At 30.7% G+C, this 22334-nt stretch overlaps 1 protein-coding gene across 1 annotated transcript in view; it reads left to right on the top strand.

The window, feature by feature from the left end:
• Nucleotides 1-22334, top strand: part of LOC118204753 (lipopolysaccharide-induced tumor necrosis factor-alpha factor homolog) — a 78084-nt gene that overhangs the window by 39421 nt on the left and 16329 nt on the right. Inside the window, exons 4-5 of the mRNA XM_035377047.2 lie at nucleotides 5789-5845; nucleotides 21053-21209. Coding sequence (XP_035232938.1) covers nucleotides 5789-5845; nucleotides 21053-21209 — 214 coding nt within the window. The remainder of the gene's footprint in view (nucleotides 1-5788; nucleotides 5846-21052; nucleotides 21210-22334) is intronic.

The raw sequence follows: 22334 nt of genomic DNA on the forward strand, positions 1-22334 counted from the left end.
ACATTTGTAAAATTTTTTCAAAACTTTAGTTCATGTTCTTAGTCAAATTGTTGTCTTTAAGTTATTTATGTGCAGTTATTTGTGTCATGATTATGCTTTATATTGTATATTCTTCTTATTAAGAAAAATGCGAGGGAGTCATTGAAGAAAACCATTCTTTTAAGATGGGGTCAGTGTAAGAAAAAGTTTGGGAATTCCTCTTCTAGAGGGTCAATCAACACTCAGTACCACGATAAAAGAATAATATTTCAGTGACTAGTAGCATTTTATCTGTTGTGAAGATGATTTGTTTCAATTATTAAATTTAAATTCTATCATAGACTACAATAACAACAAAAGTTTTCTTGAAATCATGAAAGCTTAGTTTTATTAAAAGAAAAGTAAGTGATCTAAGCATACTGAATATTATTTTTACAGATAATATAAAAATATATTTTACTAACGAATGAGACATCAACTTGCAAATTTCAAATTTTGTTTCATACTCACTAAATAGTTTCAGTATAAACATTTGTTACTGAAGAATTAAAAAGGATGCATAGACTCCAACTACTACGGATTCTCCGTAGTTTCTACGGAAATTCATGAAAAACTACGAGCTACGAAAAGTATGGAAAAAACTACGGATTTTACAGAAACAAGAGCAGGAGAACCAGTACGCAAAACGGAACCAACTAATCCATCCGATGATTGGCTGAATACTCCTGTTATCATATATCACGTGTTGAGTGCGTTCCTAGTTTTGAAGAATTAGCCAATCGTAGATCAGTAACTCCAACCGTTAACGACTTATCAATAGTTCCACCCAATTGTCTGTCTCCCAGGTTCCTCACTGATGCATGTTTAGGCTGCAATCGGCTGCATTGTGTAGTTTACGGCAAGAGCTTAGCGTGTCTTGTGAACTGTGAATCAGGTGAAAGATTTTTAATCATAATGCTGCCTCGAACAAAGAAGCCAAAATTATCAAAGCAGAAGTTTAAAGATTCATATTCTTCAGAATTTCCATGCATTAAAGCGTCCGAAATTTCTGTGAATCACGCACACTGCAGTGTATGCAACAAAGACTTCTCAGTTGCTCATGGCGGAAAAGATGACTGTAAACGGCATGTGTTTTCTCAAAAGGATATAGAACTTGGCACCGTAAAATCTAAAGAAATAACAAATTTCTTAATAAAAGATGATGAAACAGATCCTATAAAAGCCGAATGCTATTTTGTTCGTTTTTTAATTGAACATAATCTACCGCTTTCTGTTTCGGATCATTCCAAAGAGCTTTTCAAAGCAATGTTTCCGGATTCTGCCATAGCAAAAAAATTTAGCTGCAGTCATACCAAAACTGCTGCTATTGTGAAAACGCTTGCAGAAAATACTGTTGCTGATATTATAAAATCAGTGTGCAGTACATCATTTTCTCTAAGTACTGATGGAAGTAATGATAACAAACTGTACCCATTGGTTATAACATACTACAGTAAAGAAAAGGGAGTGATAATTACTTCATTGATTTCTATTTTAGAATGCACGAATAATACAGGAGAAGGTATTTTTAATTGTATAAATGAAAACTTTAAAAACAAAGGTTTAGAATGGAAAAATTGCTTATCATTTTCTTCAGATAATGCTAGTAATATGATTGGAAAGTTTAAAGGTGTAGCATCATTGATCAAAATGCATCAACCAAGTATAATCACCCGAGGTTGTCCGTGCCACCTCTTGCATATAGCTGCAAAAAAAGCTACTGAAAAATTAATTGGCTCAGAAATTGAAATGTTGATAATAGATATATATTTTTACTTGGAGAAAAGTTCGAAACGGAAGCATAGCTTCAAAGTTGCTCAACAAATTTTGGGACAGAATGCAAAATCTCATAAAATTTTGAAATATTGCAGTACGAGATGGTTGTCTCTTTTAGAATCTATAACAAGGATTTTGGAACAGTGGGATGCTGTGATAAATTTTTTTGGAGATAAACCAGATAACAGTGAGAATGAAGGAAAGAGATTGCAAAACATTAAAAAAATTTTACAGTCACCGACCACCAAATTGTACTTGTTATTTTTGAAAAATACTTTGCCTTTGTTTATAACAGTAAATATTAATTTGCAACAACAAGCTCCTTATATACATAAATTGAGAAGAGAACTTTTTGAACTTTTAATGAATTTATTTGTTAGATTCGTAAAACCATCAGTAATTTCTAAAGAAAATGAAGATGTTACTCTAACGTCTATTCCATTTCAGAAGTATAGTAAACAAAAAGAAAATGAAAATTTAGTGATTGGTGCGGAAACAAGACTATATTTAAAAAATGCCAAGTTGAATGAAAGTGAAGTGAAATCATTTTTCAATTCTGTGCGAGCTTTTTTTGTAACTGCATGTTTATATATAATTGATAAATTTCCACTGAGTGATCCATTTCTAAAACATGCTGAAGTTGCTGACATCAACTTGAGAACTGAAGTCTCATTTTCATCTGTTCTTTACTTGATGAATACTTTTCCATCCATTATTGATGAAAAATGTCTTAATCAAGTAGAAATTGAATTTTCCATGTATCAAGTAGATGATTTGAAAGAAATTGTAGATTTGCGTATTGATATAGCATGGGGAGAAATTGACAAATTAAAAAATATGAATGGGTATTAAATACAAAGTATTGCCTTCTGTAATGCTTGCTGTCTTAATAATACCTCATTCAAATGCAGCTTGCGAAAGAATTTTTTCTATTGTTAAAAAAATCAGACAGAATTTCGACCAAATTTAGGTCTTAAAACTCTTGAAGCAGTTTTGATTGAAAAAATAAATATGCAGGCAAATGAAGAACTGTGTTATAAAAAAACATTCTCAAAATCAGAACTTAAGCTTGCTAAGCATGCTACATATAAATCTTTGCATTCATAAATTATGCGTATTTTGTTTAATACTTATATGTATCATTCTTGGTTATTTAAATTTTATTTCCCTGTAGAAATCATATCCAGAATAAAGATATGATATATAGCTTCTGATTTTTTCTATGATTAGTAGTGATTTGAAGTACTTTCTATTAGTGAATGCTTGAGGAGTTAAAAGAAAATTTCTAATTAAATGTGCATATAATTTACAAGGTATATTTTTAATTATTCAGTTTTATATGTATATGGATTTTAAATGTAATAAAATTGATTACAATTAATTATTAATTTAAAATTAATGAATGGTTAATTACAACATACGCTACGCGCACATTTTCAAAGTTGTAAAAATGTTGTTCACGCGTTGACTACTGACAAGGTTTGCTGAAGGTTGGAGTCTATGAGGATGTATTTTTGGAGGGCAGGAATAATGCATTAATATTTAGTTGAAACTTGCATTAGTATAAACATTTTGCATTAATTACAGCTTGATAGTATTGAAGTATTGATGTATGAATAAAATGTTAATAACTCCTGTGGGAATGATTACTGCTGAAGTTTTTGAAATTGTTAAGCTTTATTTTAAACCCTTTTACTTTCTTTTCTAATGCTTTTCACAAGCATTCAATTTAAACCTGTTTGCTAACTAAGCTAATTTATTGTTGTTCTGTGATTGAGGTCTTGACAAATTCACATACGTGTTTTGAGTCACTATATTAGTCTGTAAAATGAAACGACATTTCACAATTGAATAAGAGTGGGGCAGTATTTTCTTCAGTAATATTAATTTATAAGCTGTCATGCCCATAAAAACCTTTATTTCTACTAGATTATCTCTGGTGGTGGTGGGGGAAACTGTTTCATCACATACTGTTTACACAAACTGTTTCATTATACTTATTGCTGAGATTTGCTATTCTGGATAAAGTCTACAACTCACAGTCTGTCTTCCATAATGGGTACCATCACTTGTCTATTGAGGAAACTTGGATTTGACTATGAAAAGCATATTTGTATTGTGCCATATTTGAAATGCCCTCATCAGAAAGTCCTGTAAGGATCTTAAGTTTTACTAACGTTTATTTTATTTTAAATCTTTACTATCACTTCTTATTTTCTACTTCTGGCCAGAATTATAAGCATTAAAGTATTTATGCAAAGTTTGTATGGCGAACGCCAAGTATTTAAGTTGTGGCTTTTTGCCAAGCGAGAGAGAGGAAGCAGTGAGTCAAAGCAGGCCGCTTACCTTAGAAGTTTTACGCAGTTGCTGGTTGCCTTCCAGGCCAGAGGTTTTAATCCTCTTGATAAATTTTAAACGTATTGTAGTGTTCACAGTTCTCTGTACTACATACGGCTTCCTGTTAATCTAAGGCCAATCTTCCACGTTTATTATTTTAAAGTTAAATTAGAGTTTAGTTTTATTTTTATATTCTTACGTTCAGACCACGAGTAGTGTGTCTTTGTATTCCGAAGTACGGAAGTTATTGTAAATAGAGAAAAATAAAGGGTTTTGTATACCCTTCTTGTGTATCCTGTCCACTTCCCACAGTTTTGAACATAGCTTTAGTAAGCTCTCTGTTTCGAGTCAGGTCCTTGCATGTTCCCGAAGAAGGTTAGACGGAACATTGAACCTGATAGTCCCTTTGATTCTTCTTAGACGTTCGCAGCTTTCTCATTGATCGATGCATTGGAAATCTAATGTCATAAAAATAGGCATCATAAAATTTTGTTGTCCCTGATTACTAGTAACCAGTGCCTCTTATAAACTCTAAAAATTTTGCCATGCCTAATTTTTGTTGGTTGGTATTCTTCTAAACTCTAAAATTTTTGTTGGCCTTAAATTCTGACACCCAGTGCACTTGCACCGGCTGTGGAGCATACCCTAGCATTTTCCTGTATGATGTAAACAATAAGTAAAGCCCCAGTGTTGCCATGTCTCCATGTCATCTTACTAGATTTAAACCGATGGTCTAAAATCAGGAATCGCCAAAGTTCTGACAAATCGAGATTTTAGAATAAGTAATAAGTGCTGCTCAATTCAGTTATTACACCTAGTATTGCATTAGAGCCATCAAAAAGTGGTGGTTTTGAAGACAGAAATGGTTTTAATTGAAACATGTAAAAACTTGAATGAGTTCACGTAATTTTTTTTAAAAAAAGCACCTACAAATCATAGGTATAATATTTTTGTAGCAATATTATTTGAATCTGATTCCAGATTTTCCAGACTTTTACTGTAGATATTTTTAAACTAAAAGAAGATAAATGACATTTATATAATTTTATATATTTTTGCAGTCTCTCATGCATTGAATTCTGAAATGCAGTTGTCCTGATAGTTGAGAGTAATAGAATAGTTAAAGTTGTCTTTTATTAAATAGCTCCTCTGTTCCGAAGGAAGGTTATATGACAGTGCTGCATGGCCAGATTTTTTTTTTTTTTTTTTTTTTTTCCTATGGAGGGCAGTGGTTGGCCTTATTGTTGGCTGAATGCTGCATGACCTAAAATGCATCATGTCTCTTTTGTTTGACACATTGTTAGTTGCTTAACTTGCATATTTAATGTGTTAACCTATGTGCAGAAGTCTATATACTAAATTATTTCACCACTGGACATAGTTTGAAACCTTTTTAAAGTAGGAAATGTATGCTTTCAGACTATGCTTTAAATTTCAACAAGTGTACTTTGTAGACCTTTTTGTTTTTTGTTTGGCAGTTGAATTTCCATTTGTTTTATTGTGTAATGCAAATGTTATTTGAATGTTTTAATTGAATTTGAATAAAAAGAAAGAAGTGTTTTTATTGGTATTGAACATATTTCTGTTTCAGGGATATAATGAATAATAATTAATTTTCAACAAATCAATTAATTTTGTTGTTTCAATTTCTTAACAGGGTATTATCCTCCTACATCTCAAACTGTTGTTGTTAATGCACCTCCAGGAACACCTTGTAAGTACTATAAATATTTATGTAAAAAAAAGGAAATTTGATGGTATTAAATATGTTATGAATTTCTCAGTTTATTTGAAGCTGAGGAAATTACTTTGTAGAATTAGACATCTTTCAAATTAATTTTCAAGTATAATGATGGTATCAGTTTTAGCAAATCAGAAATTATTGTTGATGATGATGATATGTAATGATTATATATAATGAGTATGATAATGATGGTATCAGTTTTAGCAAAGATCTAGAGTTTATTTTGTGAACTAATCCAATATATGCGAAATATGTAGGTTGCTCTTTCCAAATCGTTTACTTTATCTAAATATTTGCATTACATTCTTTATATAAAAGTTTCATAACTTCTGAGGGTTTACTGCTTTGGTTTTATTTATTAAGTGTAGCTGAATTCGGTTAATACAAAAAAGGAAATGAGTTTGAAATTGTTCATATTAATTATTGCACACAATATCCATAATTGAAGCAAAATTCTTAAAATGTAATTCTCATGAAAATAATTTTTCTCAGTTTTTACAGTAGTAAACTCCATTGTATATAGTTCTGGTCAGTGTATGACTATTGAAAGTATCACTTATTTTTATGCTTGCTTGATATGTTCATTATTCCTTCTGGTATATTATGACATAACACATTAAAGGACCTTTATAATTTTTCATTTTTTTTAATTCTGTCACATAAAGTTTTATTAGAGTTCTTAATGCATCTATATTGTTCATTCTATGTTACAAAAGCTATGAATATTGCTATTTTAGGCAATTTTTTACTTGCACTCCTGATGTAATTTACGTTGTTCTTATAGATAATTTGCAGAAATGCATCTTTTGCTAAAAGTCCCAATGTTTCAAATGTTGTATTATCAGTGTTTATCAAATTGTCTTTTATGTAGGCATTTTCTAAAGCCAGCTTTCATAGCAGCTTCCATCTGTTTTTTTTTTTTTTATTTTATTCTGACAGCTTTAGATTATCATTTAGATTATTGTTCTTGTCAGAATTGTTTTCATTCATATTGAAGTTTCTAAATCCTGCTTTTTGAGAACAGTTTTGGGTAGTTAAATTTGTCAGACATGCATAAAAAAAATTTTTTTTTTAATTTTTATTCTTTATTATATGTTTGTAAAGGGTAAATCATTTCTTGCACCAAAGCATGAAGAAGTTCAGTTAAAAATAGTATGCAAGCTATACAAGACTCGTAAAGTCTTGTAAAAATGGTGTATGACTTATTTTTAAAAAGGGGAGACAGATTTTTTTGCTCTGAAAAAGCCTTCATAGCCTTTTTCTTATAAAATGAAATTGTCCTTTGGCTATTACAACTAAATGCTTAATTTAAAGAAGTCTTCTGTTCCTTGCAAGAATATAGCTGCTGGGAGATGGTTTTCTTGGTGTTGTGTAATTAACTATCTGAGCAGCTTAATAGATTTTATCCATTTCATGATATCTTCTGATATAATGCCTTGTTGAGATCATAAATAATATCTGATGTTCTTACATGGTTTAGATATCATCGTAGTAGATAGAAGTTTAATAAAAATATGTGAAAATAATATAAAATGTAAAGTAAATAATCGTGGATATTCAAGGTAATAAATGTTGTGTAAATATAGCTCTTCATGAATAGATCCAATAGGCCTCACTACTTAGAGGTTAAACTGTCTTCACTGCATCTGTGTCTGTTAACCCTTTGAGCATCATGACCGGCTTTATCCGATCATGAGATTTTTTGTCACTTGGTATATATTAGTTTATAATTTAAGTATAAATTGGTATATATTAGTTTATTGGTATATATTAGTTTATTTTGTTTTCTTGCTTTCTTATATAATATAAATGTTATCTTAATGTAGGTTTTTGAAAATAGAGACTAAAATATACAAATTTAGCTAATAAAGATTGTTTAAACATGGATCTTCACGATGGATCCAAAAACCTGTGCTGCTCAAAGGGTTAAGTGATGTAGCTTGTAAAATCCATGAAATCCATGAAATGATACAGTTAGCTAGTGAACCCACATGTTTCACTTTTAAGTCTTGATCTCGTCTTAGCTTTCGTAATATTAAGTAGGCTTTCCTGTATTTGAACTTCGGTATTCTAAACACAGTATTTAAAACATCATGAACCATTGCTACAATAACATTTTAGGAAATAACTGAAAAGGCCTATAATAAATGATTGTGTTGTGTTGGATGATCAAAAGTGTGTAAAAATAATTTTTTTGTATTAGTTCGTTAAAGATTTAAAATAAATGAGATGTTTGATTACTATTGTAATTTATGTACTTAAATGCGTTTTGCATAAATTAAGAAAAATCTAAATTTTGTTAGTTAAAAATTCATACTTGTAAATTTCTGCTTAGTTGCATGCATTGCAAAATTGGCTAAAACAATTATATATAAATCACATAAGCAAAAATCAGCGACTGTTCAGTTGTGATCACATTTTGAGAATGGATTTATACCATATTTCAAAAGTATTAATTGATGTCAAATATTTGTTTGTATTTGTATTCTTTCATTAGAAGTGATGCATTATGTGACACTCCAAAAGCATTTGCTGAGTCTTTTATTGCTGTATTTTGTTCTTCCCATGTATCTTCATTTTGCTTGCCTCAGTGTATTGAAAAGGTAGCAAATTTAATACTAAGTAATTGTTGGATAAATCCTTTGTATGATGAATGTTTTTATCAGTTGTAGCATAACCCTTAGCTGTGAAATTTTCTGGAATATTTACTTTTTGTCGTTTTCTGAAAGATATCATTTTCTTTATGTGTATCAGGAAGAGAAGAGACAAATTGCAATATTTCATTAATGTGAAGAATTTCTTTGACAAATTTTAATTTTATAAATTCTACAATTTCTTGATTAAATTATTGTGAATGATAAATGCAGAAAAGTTATTCCAAGCAGTTTTCATCAAGCAGAAAACTGTGTATCATATAAAGTTTTTTAGTGTTTTTTCTGATTGGAGATTTATTCATAATTTCTCTTCTGTATACTTTTGAAGCTTTGTAGTATGCCTTGATTGTAAATCTGAGGAGCTGTTTTGGGAAAGAAATTCAGTACTTACAAGTTTTACATTTTCCGTGTGTTTTGAGGGTGTGCAGTTTACTTATGAAGGAGTAATAGAATGTTTCTTCTGATATATTTTTAATCCATATTTTGCCTTTATTCTTAAAAAGTATCATATTTCATACATGCTCTTTGTTTGATTTATAGAGACAAAGATTTAACATCTTTGAAATTGCCATTTCCAGTGTCAATAACTACCCACTTCCAGTTCTTTCTGTCAAGCAGTGCACTGAAAAAATTTTCATAAGATTCAGTTCTTCCAAGTCAGAGCCTCATGATGGCGGTTTTATTATGCCTGAAAAAAAGAGAGCTTTGTTGCAGATACATGTCCACGTTCAGATGGTGTCAGGAAATGCTGAAGGACCTCTCCTATCAGTCAATGATTCTCTTTCTCATTCTTTCCCACTGTGTGGGAGAAAGCTATGGTCTTTCTCATTGTTATACTAGGAAAATAAACAAAGAACTTCTCTAACTATTGGCCGAAGCCCTTATGAATTGCCTAAGCTAGCTCTTTGGAAAAAGTGTAAATTGTTGTTTAGTCGATTTCTTTTGGAAAAGGAAACACAATCTTACCATATCAGATTGGTTTTCACGAAGTTAGGACAACTGTTGATAATACGCTCCTTATGAAAACTTCCATAAGAAAAACCTTTGACAAAAGAAGCCGTTTAACTTTTCTCTTTTGAAAAAAATTGTTCACAAAACAATCTATATAAGAATTTGTGGTAAGACAGGGAGATACAGTGTTTTGTATGATTTTCAGTGGCATGCACAGCAATCTACCAATATTCATACAGAGCTTTTTTAAGGTAAGGGTATTTGAAGTAAGGACTGACTGTATGTTATTAAATATTTTTGACAAGATGTGCTCAAGACTGTATACTAACTCTTTTCAGCTCAGGAATAAATTGTGTTGTTATAGAACTACTTCAACCACCTCAGGGTCACTGTATATCAATGATCTTCAAATAATTTGTCAGGGTGCACATATATGTGAAGAGAGAATTGCAGATTGCTCTTGACAGGATCCAGAAATGTTCAAATAAATATGGATTTATGTTTTCAAAATAAGACTATTTGTGTATACTTTTGAAAAAGAAAAATATTCATCATAAGCCTGAGCTTCATCTTCAAAATCATTGATTCCACTTGCATGAATCAAAAAAAAATTTTAATCTTTCAATTTCTGAATTTTCTTAAATTTTGAGTTTTTCCTCTCTTTCTTGGAGAAGTGTAAATTTTGGCTTTTGCAAAAATCTTCTTTTTGTGTGTTTTATATGCATATAGATTTCAAGCAAAATTGGTGTTCTAGAGTTGTTATGCTCCCCTTTCTAGGTACTGAATGGCAGCATTTTAAAGTTTGAACTCAGAGCCAGACTTTTAGTATTTACATAGTAGACTGTGCAAACTCTGAAATTTACAGATGAGTTTGGGTAATGTTTAACAGAGATGGACAATCAAAAGATGTAGTGGTTTTCTTTTATTTTATGAATGTTATATTATTAGTTTTCATCCAGCAAAAATTTGGCATTTTGTTCTTAAATTTCACAGATAAATTTACATAATGTTTGTTTTCTTGGAACTGTAGAAAAATATTAGAACCCTACTGAAATTCTCTTAAACTTCATATTTCTTAAACTAGAAACTGACTTGTAAAGAATTAACACTTTTGAATGTGTTGGATCAATAAAATTAGCTTCAGAAAATCTCCCAACATTTTTTGCCTCAGTATTTTATTTGGCATTGTAGTCACTATATTCCTTTCAACATTAAAACATTTGAATTAAAATAAATTATGTGCTAAAAATGACTAAATATAAAATTTGGCATATATTCAGAAAGAAAAAGTTCTTTAAATTGCATTCATTTGTTACTATACATCCTAAATTTGAAATATGTTAATATTCAGGCTGCTAAGAAGTATGATTATTACATAAATATATACTTTCAATATGGAACATCATTCTAAAATGAGTGAGGACATTAAAAATAATTGTAATGTAGTTGCACATTTTGTGTAGAAGTCTCAAAATATTAATTTCATTATAAATCTGAAATGGTTTTGAAGAGCTGAATCAATTTTCTCTTCTTCATTTTTCAAAATTATGTGAAGAAAGGCATTGTTCTACCAGCTGGTTAAAAAAATACAGTGTGTAAAGCTAGAATTCTGGTGACAGTAATATATTATGAAACTTAATGTGTCTACACATGTATATGTTAAGAACTCCAAAACGTCAAGTAGACAGATCATGCAAGAAATTAGATATGTTTCTGAATGAAAACATTGCATGATTTCATGTTTGTAAAATAATCCATTTTCATGAAAATATTATAGCCACCTCAACAAAAAGGCTCGTAAGTGCATTTCATAGTTTTAACTAAAAAATTCACCCTCTAATGCACATAGATGTCTATAACTGGAATTTTCTTTACCATTAGCCCATGGTTCATCTTCATCTGTGAAGTCAGTCCCAGCATATACTTAATCTCGCTACAGTTCTCTAGAAACTAATACCAACCCTAAAAGGGAAATATTATGTCAACTGGTGTCAGGATGGGAACCCTTAATGAAAGGCATCTTTTCCAAGACAGGTAGCTCTCTCATATTCTGCTGTAATCAATTGCCATCAGTTTCATTTTTGCAGTAACATGTAATAGTTTTTACCCAGTAATACTACTGTTTTTGAAATTTTCACTCATGTTTCTTATCCTAAAAATCAATAGGAAAAATGTAAATATATAGTAATTCTTCAAATACTTAATGCACAAATGATTTTTGAACCATCCTGTAAGCCAAGGAATGCATTCAACATTTTATCAGTAATTAACTAAATGAGATATTCATTATATTTCAGTTTGGCATTGCTTTCTCACTAGAATAAAGGCAGTATGTTTAAAATAAATTATTTTTATAGAATATTTTTCACCAGCCAGAACATATGCTCTTATTACTGATACAAGCACTCAACTCTAGGTCAGCAAAGCCTGGTATTGTTTTTCATTAAGTAGGACTTCTGTAAATATGTTTTGAAATAAATATTATTTAATACTGTTGTCTGTAATAAAATCAGTGCAAGAAATATATCTAGCCCTTTGCTATCAATGGTCTGAAAATTATTCACATCTACATTTTATGATTTGTGAAGACTAAAAATGCAGATGCAGATTCTTTCTTCATGCGATGATCATCTCAGTCTCTTAGAAAACAGTGAGCAGTCATCTCTGTGAAAATGTTATGATAAGTAATCTTTGGTAATGTAAACTGATCATTAAAGAATTGCCATGAAAATGCATCCTTTCTCTAAGGCATTTAACCCTAGTGGCTTTGCCATATTTGGATAACATAACTTAACCTAGCTAATATATATTAATATGCAACTGCTTTAGAGAAGCAGGTTCTTATTGGCAATCCTGGATTTGGGATTTTTCCAGATAATAGACCATACATTTCTTTCAATGTAAGTTGTTCAAGTTGCTTCATTTTTTGTGTTAATACTTTCTTTTTTTCTTCTATAGACAGACATAATTTCTTGTTCAGTTACAAAGTTCCATTGTTCAAGTGAAGTCGAGAATTCTGACTAAAGTGTGAATCAAAATTTTTTCATTTTCAATAACCTCTCTGCCTTTTTCTTCATTATTGATAGCGGTATTTTCGGAACTAGAGCCATACTATAGATTGTGCCATTTGTTAATTGATTGATAATTGGGGTACTGCCGTCACAATGAAAAACTTCTATTATATCATCTTCATTTATTACCACTTCTCCACATTTCTTTACAAAATCTAGTAATTGGAAAATTTCTATGATCTGTGATATCCTAAAACCTTCAAATTTGTGACTATCATTTTCGTCATCCTCACCATGATATATGGTATGGTAGCTGGCCATAAATAATGCTAAGCATTTTTTAAAGTATTTGGAGGCGCATCCTCCAACGATCTTGCAATGCTCCACACAGCAGATTGTATGCTAAAATATTTTTTAAATTCTTGAATATTCTTACCATTATTCAAGAAATATAACATAAATTAAAAAAATTCTGCTTTATATTTGCATTTCAGCGTGCACACTATTCTGATGTTCATAGGCTGAATGATGGAGGTACAATGTGGAGGAAAGGATAAGATGGATACATTATCTTTCACTAAAACCTTAAGTGTATGAGCCATACACTTTACTACAATCAGGTCGATGTTTGCGTCATCAGGTAAACCAACCGAATTCAAATGTTGCCGAGCTTTTGGTATGAAAAGATTTTCAAACCACTCGTTCATTAACACTTCTCTCATCCATGCTCTTTTACTTGCACGATATGTAACGGGAAAATCTTTACCCCTTTAAATGCTCGAGGTCATGTATTCTTTGCAGTTACAAAAAGTTTACACTTGTGTGTTCTTGCAGCATTTGTGCATGTTAAAATTGTTAGTCTTCCTATGAATCTTTGACACCAGTTGGAGACTTCTGTAGAGGTTGCCATGGTATTCTGCATACATATTGCCAGAAAAAACCAGTTCCACTAGCATTGTAAATTTGTTCTGGAGATAACTTTTTACAATTAGTGAGTTCAATAAATTCCTCTGCAAATAGTTCAGTTTCAGTATCAGCTTTCATGAGATTAATGAGGAAAGACATGTTCTGCCAAATTTTGTTTTGCTTCTGTCGCGCACTGAGTTGGTTAAACCTGAATTGTATTAATTCAGTTATTTATTATACTTAAGGCTTTATAACAAATCAATTATTCTTAATTCAAATAACACTAATTATAATCATATAAGTATCACTAACAAAATCTATTTTAAATCTAATCGAAATTTTTGTTAAAATTTTCCTCATCAAAATTTTTTAGCCCATTTTACTTAAATCTAATTATTGGCAAGCGTAATTTCAACATAAAGGTTACCATACTCTTTGTTATACTAATACAAAAAAAAAAATGTTTTTGCATCACTGCATGAGTTGTTACTCAAGTTGTCATGTGCTAATAAACATGCAGTGATGAAAGCAAAATATAATAAATAATGATTCGCCAGGTTGGCGTCAGAGATGTAGAATGTTTCGGGTTGAGATGCATGCAAAGTAGACACACAGCTATGGAATCAAATTATGATCACACAAATTTATGTTAAAATGATTGTTTCTTCAGTAACGAGGTATTTTATTTAGTGCTGAAGTAAAATTAAGAATTGGGATTTTCCGCATGCTGTATTATAGGGGGTGGGTGGGAATCAAACGTGCATGCGTAAAGCATACAAAAAAAAAAAAAAAGATTGTTGGTTGCTTTAAGGTCAGGATTTTAGTTCATTCCGGATATTGGACGTCCAGATCTCGGACTTTGTATGGTATATGAATCAGCTTCTCTAAAATATTTCAAAATAAAAATATCACAGATGGATAGACAGGTAAAAAATGTTAATAATAAGTATTAATAATGATACTATACAGTACAAAGTCCATAATCCAGACGTCCATAATCCAGAATGATCTATAATCCGGACCTCAAAGCTACAAACTTTATACGCATGCACATTTACTGTATAACGGATGGTATAAGCTAGGCTAAAATTATCTAAGGCATTTCAGGTAATGTTGCAGATTGCGCTGTTCTAATTGCAGATTGCGCTCTTCTAATTGGATCAGGCTTATTATTTTTTGCAGACTGTTATAAAAATTAAGCTTGAACTTTCGATTATGTCAAAAAGATTTTCCAATTTTGGAGCTGGCAAAGGATCTACAAAGCGAAAGCATGTTTCGATGTCCATTAAACAAAAAGTGGAATTGTTGCAAAAAAGGCCTATTCGTCTCAAAATTATGCGAGAAGTATGGCATTGGAAGGTCCATTATATATGACACAAGAAAAAGGAACTTTTTGTGGAAACATCTTAAACAACTTGCATTGAAAGAAATGTTTAATAAACAAATAAATATTAAGCTTTTTTTTTTTTTTTGTAAATTTTGATACCCTTTAGATCATAATTCTTCTTTATTTAATATTTTTAATTGTATAATTTCTGCATGCCATCTTACCAGATTTAAATTTATGATCTATAATCTGGAAAAACCCCTAATCTGGAATCACCGAAGTCCCGACGAGTCCGGATTATGGACTTTGTACTGTATAATGGAGCACTATTTTACAGCTATCAAAAGTTTCATACTGATGTTTCCCAAGCTCCCAGTTAATCGATTCGTGAAATAACAAAATTAGTTATTCATAATTAGGAACAACCGGTAAATATGAAAATGAATGAAGAAAATGAAGAAGGTAAAAGCCTATTTTTCGGCTTTAGTAGAGGAATTACGATGAGAAGATGCTTTAATTTGTTACATGTATTATTAATTAAATATGAAAACATTTTATATACATTATTACTAATTTTTTTTTTCATGGTGAATGTTTAGCTTTTAACTGTAGTGAATCTAGGATTCTACAAATAATTTCTAAGTGCCTTGGTATGTAGCAGAGTAAGTTTTTTGAACATTTTAACTATGTTCATTTTTTATTATGAAACTTCTCTTTGCTAGCTTAATTTTTCTGTACATAAATTCTCATAACTGCAATGTACTCCTTCGCTTTTGATTTGACATTTAAAGTTTGAACTGGGGAAAAGATTGCTTTTTTATTCCCATTGTGTCTGTAATAATCATCATTGATCACTGTTAAATTAATTTTAGAAAAACTCTTTCGTTTGGAACGAATGGAAGTTTGAAATGCATATGTGTCATTAGAATCAGATGATAATAGCATCTGATTTTTAGGCTGAATAATTTTCACTGAAAAGGGAATTTTTTACCACATAATATTGGAGAATGTGGATTCATGTATAATTTCCTGTATTTATCCGATTTTTATTGTGTAATTTTGAACATGTATCTTTTAATAATTGTTCTATATACCTTTTTATTGAAATACACGAAACAGACATGGATTTACAAATCATGCAAATACTTATAGCTCCAATATTTAAAATACTATAAAATACATTAACTGTCTGACTCATCATTCAGTTTAATTCTTGAAGCATTATTTATTTCAGGATATGTATGATTAAGTTATATGTTTTCAGGATATATCTAGTTGCATCAGCAATTATATTGCGTGAATGTAGGGTAATCTATGTAGTTATACCATATTTTTCTACTTCGTACCTGATTTATTGAGAGAGTGTAGTGAGGGTTTGCCATGCCTGTAAGGAATCAATAAAACAAGGAATATTCTTCAAACATTTCAAATTTTTTAGAATTTTCCTTTGAATGCAGTTTTTATTTCCTGCAGGAGTTGTCTGATATTTGTAAATCAATTTGCCGATACTGATATTGTAAGGAAAGTATAACCTCATGTCTCATATCCTTTACTTTTAGATAATTCCACAAATTTTAACTGTATTCTTTATTAATTTTTCCTCATATAAGCAGAAGCTATCAAAATATATATTTGTATTTCTAAATTAACAACTCAGAATTCTGACCTAATTTCTTTGGTTGCGATGCTATAAATAGCAAATGCATATTATAATTTGTTGTGAAATTATTCCATAACACAGTGGCTTTAGCAACTGTAGATATATTATTACATCAGCAGGACTGAGCTATTTATACTGAGAAAAAATGATAATAACTTTTAGAATGAAAAGTAACTTACATTGATACCCTTGGGAAAAAAAGAGGAAGCTGTCAGTTTCTCTATTACATTAGGGTTTTTTTTTCACCTAATTAATAAACAAAAACAACTGCGTTTGGTTTGTGTGGTATTGAAGGAACAGTGAAAAATGTTCTTGGTGGCAGTGAATTTTTTTTTTAACTCGTGGTACATGAAAATTCCTTTAAGTGCTCATCACAAAAATTGATTGAAAATTGCCTAAAATTAGCAGTGTATGGTCAAAATGTAACTTTCAAGTGACAGTTTTTTTTTAGTTTTTATTTGCTTGTTTCTTATGCCATACCATTACTCTTCAATTTGATCTTCAAGTGACAGTCTATCATGCATCATTGCTTAATTGAGACCATTTTCATCTGCCAGAAAAGTGTTTTGGATTTTTTGTATGCATCAAAAGAATTTTGGTCTATAGATAATTAAAGCGACACAGTATGATAAAAGCACTTCAGCTTTGAAATTACACCAGTATTTTATTTTAGCTGTTATTAAGTTACATTGTGGTATGTTAATTTAATACTGCTTTTTCCCATTATACAGACATTGCTTTTATTCTTGTCAAAGACCATAATGCAATATTGTGTTGTCATTAGCTGGTAAGTATGCAGTAGATCAGAGAAATGAATTTTCTTGATGTCCCTTAAGTGAATTTTATATTAATCTGTGAAGAATAAATTTACTTCTGTCAACACTGTATTTATGAAAATTGATTAGTGCTTTGTTAATATGTATTCAGGAAGCTCAAGAAATATTTCAACGGTGTTCACAGATATAACAGTGCAAGTTAAATGAAATGAAGTCATTTTGCACTTTCATGCATAACATAAATGATGCAATTTATGAAACAGAATTGAAGGAGAAAATGTTTCCATGAAATCCTATTGTATATTCGCTTATTGAAAATCCTGTTTTTGCACTCATCCTATGACATTAAATTTTTGTGCTTTAGAATGAAATTGGCAAAATTTAATATTTTAATAGAAATCTTAATCATTAAAGTACTATTTCAAAATCATTTTGCTTGTAATTTTCTCAGTAGTTTTGCTGGTTTAGAATTTACTTAGGTATGTAATTCCAGGGCATACATTAATAGTCTTAGTTTTTTAACATGTTTTAGCCCTCATCTGAGTGGCATGGGTTTTTGGATCTGCTCATGAAGAGATGTATTTAAATAGCATTTATTAGCTAAATTTTTATAATTACTTATTTTAGTCTGTATTTTCATAAACTTCCATTCATTAAGATGATATTTAAATTTAAAGAAAGAAAGTAAAATATTTTTATGAGCTAATCTGTACCTAGTGACAAAAAGCACTCATGGCTGGTCATGACCACTCAGGGAGTTAAGTATGTGTAAAAGAATTGTATTCTTATTGTTCTATATTTATTTTTGATTCTAAGGAGGGCCTTGACGTTATTTAAAGCTTGAAATCCAGCATCTTTTTATATAAAAGAACTAATGATTTTTGGTAAAACTAGTTTATGACATCCATTTCACATTTGAGCACTGTTTTACCCTGCAATTAAGTTAAATTCATTAAGATATCTCATGATGTCTGTAGCAAAATCTAATTTGTATATACATTCGTTGTAGTGGTTGTAGGCAATTTTTCTCGTTTAGAAAATTTATATTACTTCTCTGGTTCAAGAAGTCTCATTAAAACTTTCTCGGTGCTGAGCCATCAAATACTGGCAAATCAAGATATTCGACTTTGATCTCTAATTAAAAAATCATGAAACTGATGATGGCTAAATCCATGAGAGTTAACACAGCTAATCGCTGACACAGCTGATTCAGTATTACGTGACAGATTGAGGTTTATTCCACAAAGAGCCTCCTGGTGGAAAATATGATGAATTGCCAAAGGTTTTAAATATCCTCACGAGCCTTAAAAATATGTCCAACTGACTCTTTACAAGTATTTTGATCACCATCAGTTGTAACACATTTTAACATATTCTATTGGAAATTGTACTGTGTTAATGTTTCCTTGAAGATATCTGTGCCTGTACTTGTTCCATGTGGACTATTCATAGAAGTTAATTTTTCACTCATCTCATTCTCATTATTAACCTCTTGAATAAACAGCAATAGTTGGACAGTACTGGAATGTCTGTCAACAATCAATAGCCTACAAAAACCACTTGAAATTTCTTTGCCTTACTTATAATTGACTTTGATGTGGCACCTGATATACTGATCTCTTCTAACAGTTCTCACCCCCCCCCAAATACTGACAGGAATGAATCCATTTATTGTGAGTACATTTCTTAGGCAGCCACAAGCAAACTTGATTTAATTAATTCACCATTAGTAAATGATATTCCTTTCATTGCTGATAAATGAGCTATTTGTTAGCTGACATTAGTTAGCTTTATTATATCAATATTTTTTTTTATTTTATGAATAAATTGTGCTGTGATGAAACACTGTCTTAAAGTTTCCAATTTGAGTGATCATAGTTTTGAATATTGTGTTTTGTGCTTAGCTTGAAAATGAGGGCATATGTTGTACTCCTTTCCAGCAGATATTCTGGCATTGCACGATAAGCATTTAATTATATGACGAAATAATTGATACACTCCATTCTGCTTTACAAGCATTAGATTTGAAGATACATTCCATTCTGCTTTACAAGCATTAGATTTGAAGTCCACTTTTCTCTTTTGATCTGGTCTTGAAAGTGACATGACATAGCTGGGTCACAAATGAAAAGGAAAAAATGTCACAGAATGTCAATGAAAAGGGCCAACAGCCATGTGTACAACTAAAGCAAAACTGGCAGAACTGGCAATGGTTGTTCTACAGTAAGAGCAGACAATGAAATGTGAATTTGCGACACTAGTAATGCTATGTGCAATCATTAGTCCCAACTCAACAATTGGCAGTTGTGTTAGAGTGCGTAATTTCATCAACTTAATTTTTTTTCTTATACAAAAACATTAGTAAAAAGCAGTATTGAGCCACAGGCTGCATTAATTCAATTGGCTGGCCATAGTTTGCTGACCCCTGTCCTAGACGATGAACTGATGTGAAAGAAGAAAATAATATGGCAGTTTCTGGCATAAATTTTGCTACATAATTAAATGTACTTGTTTTATGTAATCTGTGACAATTTTTTTGTTTTAAAATTTTTTGTTAACTCACGTTTATTTGTATTTTCCATTTTTTGTAAAATTTAATTAGAATTTAATATATTATTTTTATAAGATAAAGTATGAGACCTATGTTAAAATTTTCATAGCCTTCCACTTGCTGGTAAAGTTAAGAAAATAACCTGCAATTTGTTTTTCAACCATTCTGTAATTATGTATGTTAGGTGACAATCACTCAGAATTCTGTATGTTAGAATCAAGAATAGGATATCACTAAAGAAATATTCAGTTGTTTACTGAATATTCCTTCAGAAGTGAACTTTGAATCACTAGGTATTTACATTTTTCTCTGTTATTAACATAATAAGAATAAATTTGATTGCAAAGTTAATAATTTACACATCATGGAAAGGTAGGGTACAAATTTCTTTTAATATTATTTTTTTAGTATTACTTAGTCACTGCTAGTAATTCAATCTCTCTTTTAAAAATTTACATTTTCTGCCCTTCGGGACCAAAGTCTGTAGTATCATTATAGGGGTAGTTAATTTAACTGTATATATGTTGCTTTTGACCAATACAATTTTAGTAGTATGTTGCTAGGCATACAAGTACAAGCTCATGTGTAAAGACCGGAGATTTTGACCCAGTAACTGTTGCTGTGTGAAGTTGAGTTGCTTTTATTTGTTGAACTACCGAAGCTCTGAATTGACTTCATTTCAAAAATTCGGTCTTAACTGTGTCGTTTGTTCAGATAGTTGTTTTAACTATATGGCCTGACAAAGTATTCCTTTCACAGAGGATCAGTCACATACTGTAATTTTAAACTGAGATAGTCTATTCTAAAGCAACTTTTCACAGCATGTTTTATTAAAATGCTAATTTTTATTATTTAATAAGAGCTCTGTAATATAATGTATAATCTTTTAGTTAAAGTAGATGTAATGATTCATCAGGTAGATATTTTGTATGCAAAATATAAATAATTTTCCAGGGATCTGATAAAGCTGACTAGAAATTTGAAATTGATTTTATTGTACATAAAGATTACTGAAATTTGAACCATATTAATTCAAGTGATTGGATCAAACTCCAGTATCGGTTACTTCTTTTATGAATCAGTATTTTCGTGAAAGGAAAGATATTCAGGAACTTGAAATCCCAGAAATAGTAGTCCTAGAAGATTACAGCCAAGAGGCTTTGTCCACAGCTTTCTTATACTCTTGTATCAGATGTAAAAATGATGTATGTTATAGCTATTTTATGACTTAATATTTCAATTACATTTATTTATTCAAAATAATGAAGATTCCTAAAATTTGGCATATATTTTTCTCGATCTGTCTGTGTGTAAAGTTTTATGTTTTGAATATTTTTGCAGCAGGCGTACAATCTGTAACAGTATTAAGTGTAGCTCAGTGTGGTCCTTACCCAATGCAAGTAACTTGTCCTCATTGTTCTGCACATGTGATGTCTGAAACAACTGCTTTGCCTGGCTTATTAACTTGGTTATTGGCAGGAGGTCTGATTCTTTTAGGGTAAGTTATATTGGTTTATTTTCAAAAATAACTGGTACTTAGAGCAAATGACAAAAATCATATTTCATAATTCAAATTCAGATTCACTATAAATTGACACATACAGCTGAAGTGAATATGTAGGCTTAAGGTCTCAATGCTAAATGAAAAATTACTTGCTCTAAGTGGCTTGTGAAATTGTCGTTTTGGATTTCAGTATACTTACAATTACCCAAGTGCAGATTATCTGTACATGGCTGCAGATATGCATGCACACTTGATGCTGTGCGCAAGAGTGTGTAAAATATAAAATGCTGAAGTCTGAACATGGAGGAAGATTATGCCTAATATAGATATCAGTGATTTATCTAATTGTGAAGTCGAGCCAATAAGTGAAGTTATATGTCAAAACATTGGAGATAAAAAATTTTTCAAAAATGTCATTCGTGGAAACGTTGAGGATTGGTTCGATGGCAATTTGGCTAAGCCAGGTTTTCAGTCCTTGAGTGATCTGGGTATCATTTCAAATGTCGCAAAAACAGAAGAGGCAGAGAATGATACTAAGTATATAAGCAAAGAAAATACTGGCAATTTAGACCCAAGATAGCAATGACTTTTGTTGAAGCCCTGTTCGACTTCGTCGACCAAAGAGAATTCAAATATAACGATGAAATAACACTTCAAAAAATATGCAGTGAAATTCGACAAATATTTAAACATTTTCAAAAACAAAGTAAAATAACTGATTTTTTTTAAGACACAAACACATACAATATGCATGAATATTGGTTATTTGGATTATTGGTGTTTTTTCAATTATCCGGGACCTGTTTCCCTGACATTAGCCCGCATAATGATGAGTACAGTGTATTAAAATAATGCAGAAAATATGTATTCTTAAATATTGGTTCAATGTATTCAGCATGAGAGGCAATTAAATGTGTTCAGAACGCCTAAAAATATAGTATAATTGCTCAGTAAAAATATTTTGTTGTTCATTATCCTTTAAAATATATTTTACCTCTTCATAAAATTAGAATTCTGATAAACCAGCAGTTCTCAACCTTTTGACTAATGCGTACTATCTAAACAAAAATTGAAAACCTCTGGTACCAACACTACAAAATACTACTACCACCACCACTC

The sequence above is a fragment of the Stegodyphus dumicola genome, chromosome X1, assembly GCF_044657685.1.
Source record: "Stegodyphus dumicola isolate Sdum_Otavi_A_Nest chromosome X1, ASM4465768v1".
Classification (NCBI taxonomy): domain Eukaryota; kingdom Metazoa; phylum Arthropoda; class Arachnida; order Araneae; family Eresidae; genus Stegodyphus; species Stegodyphus dumicola.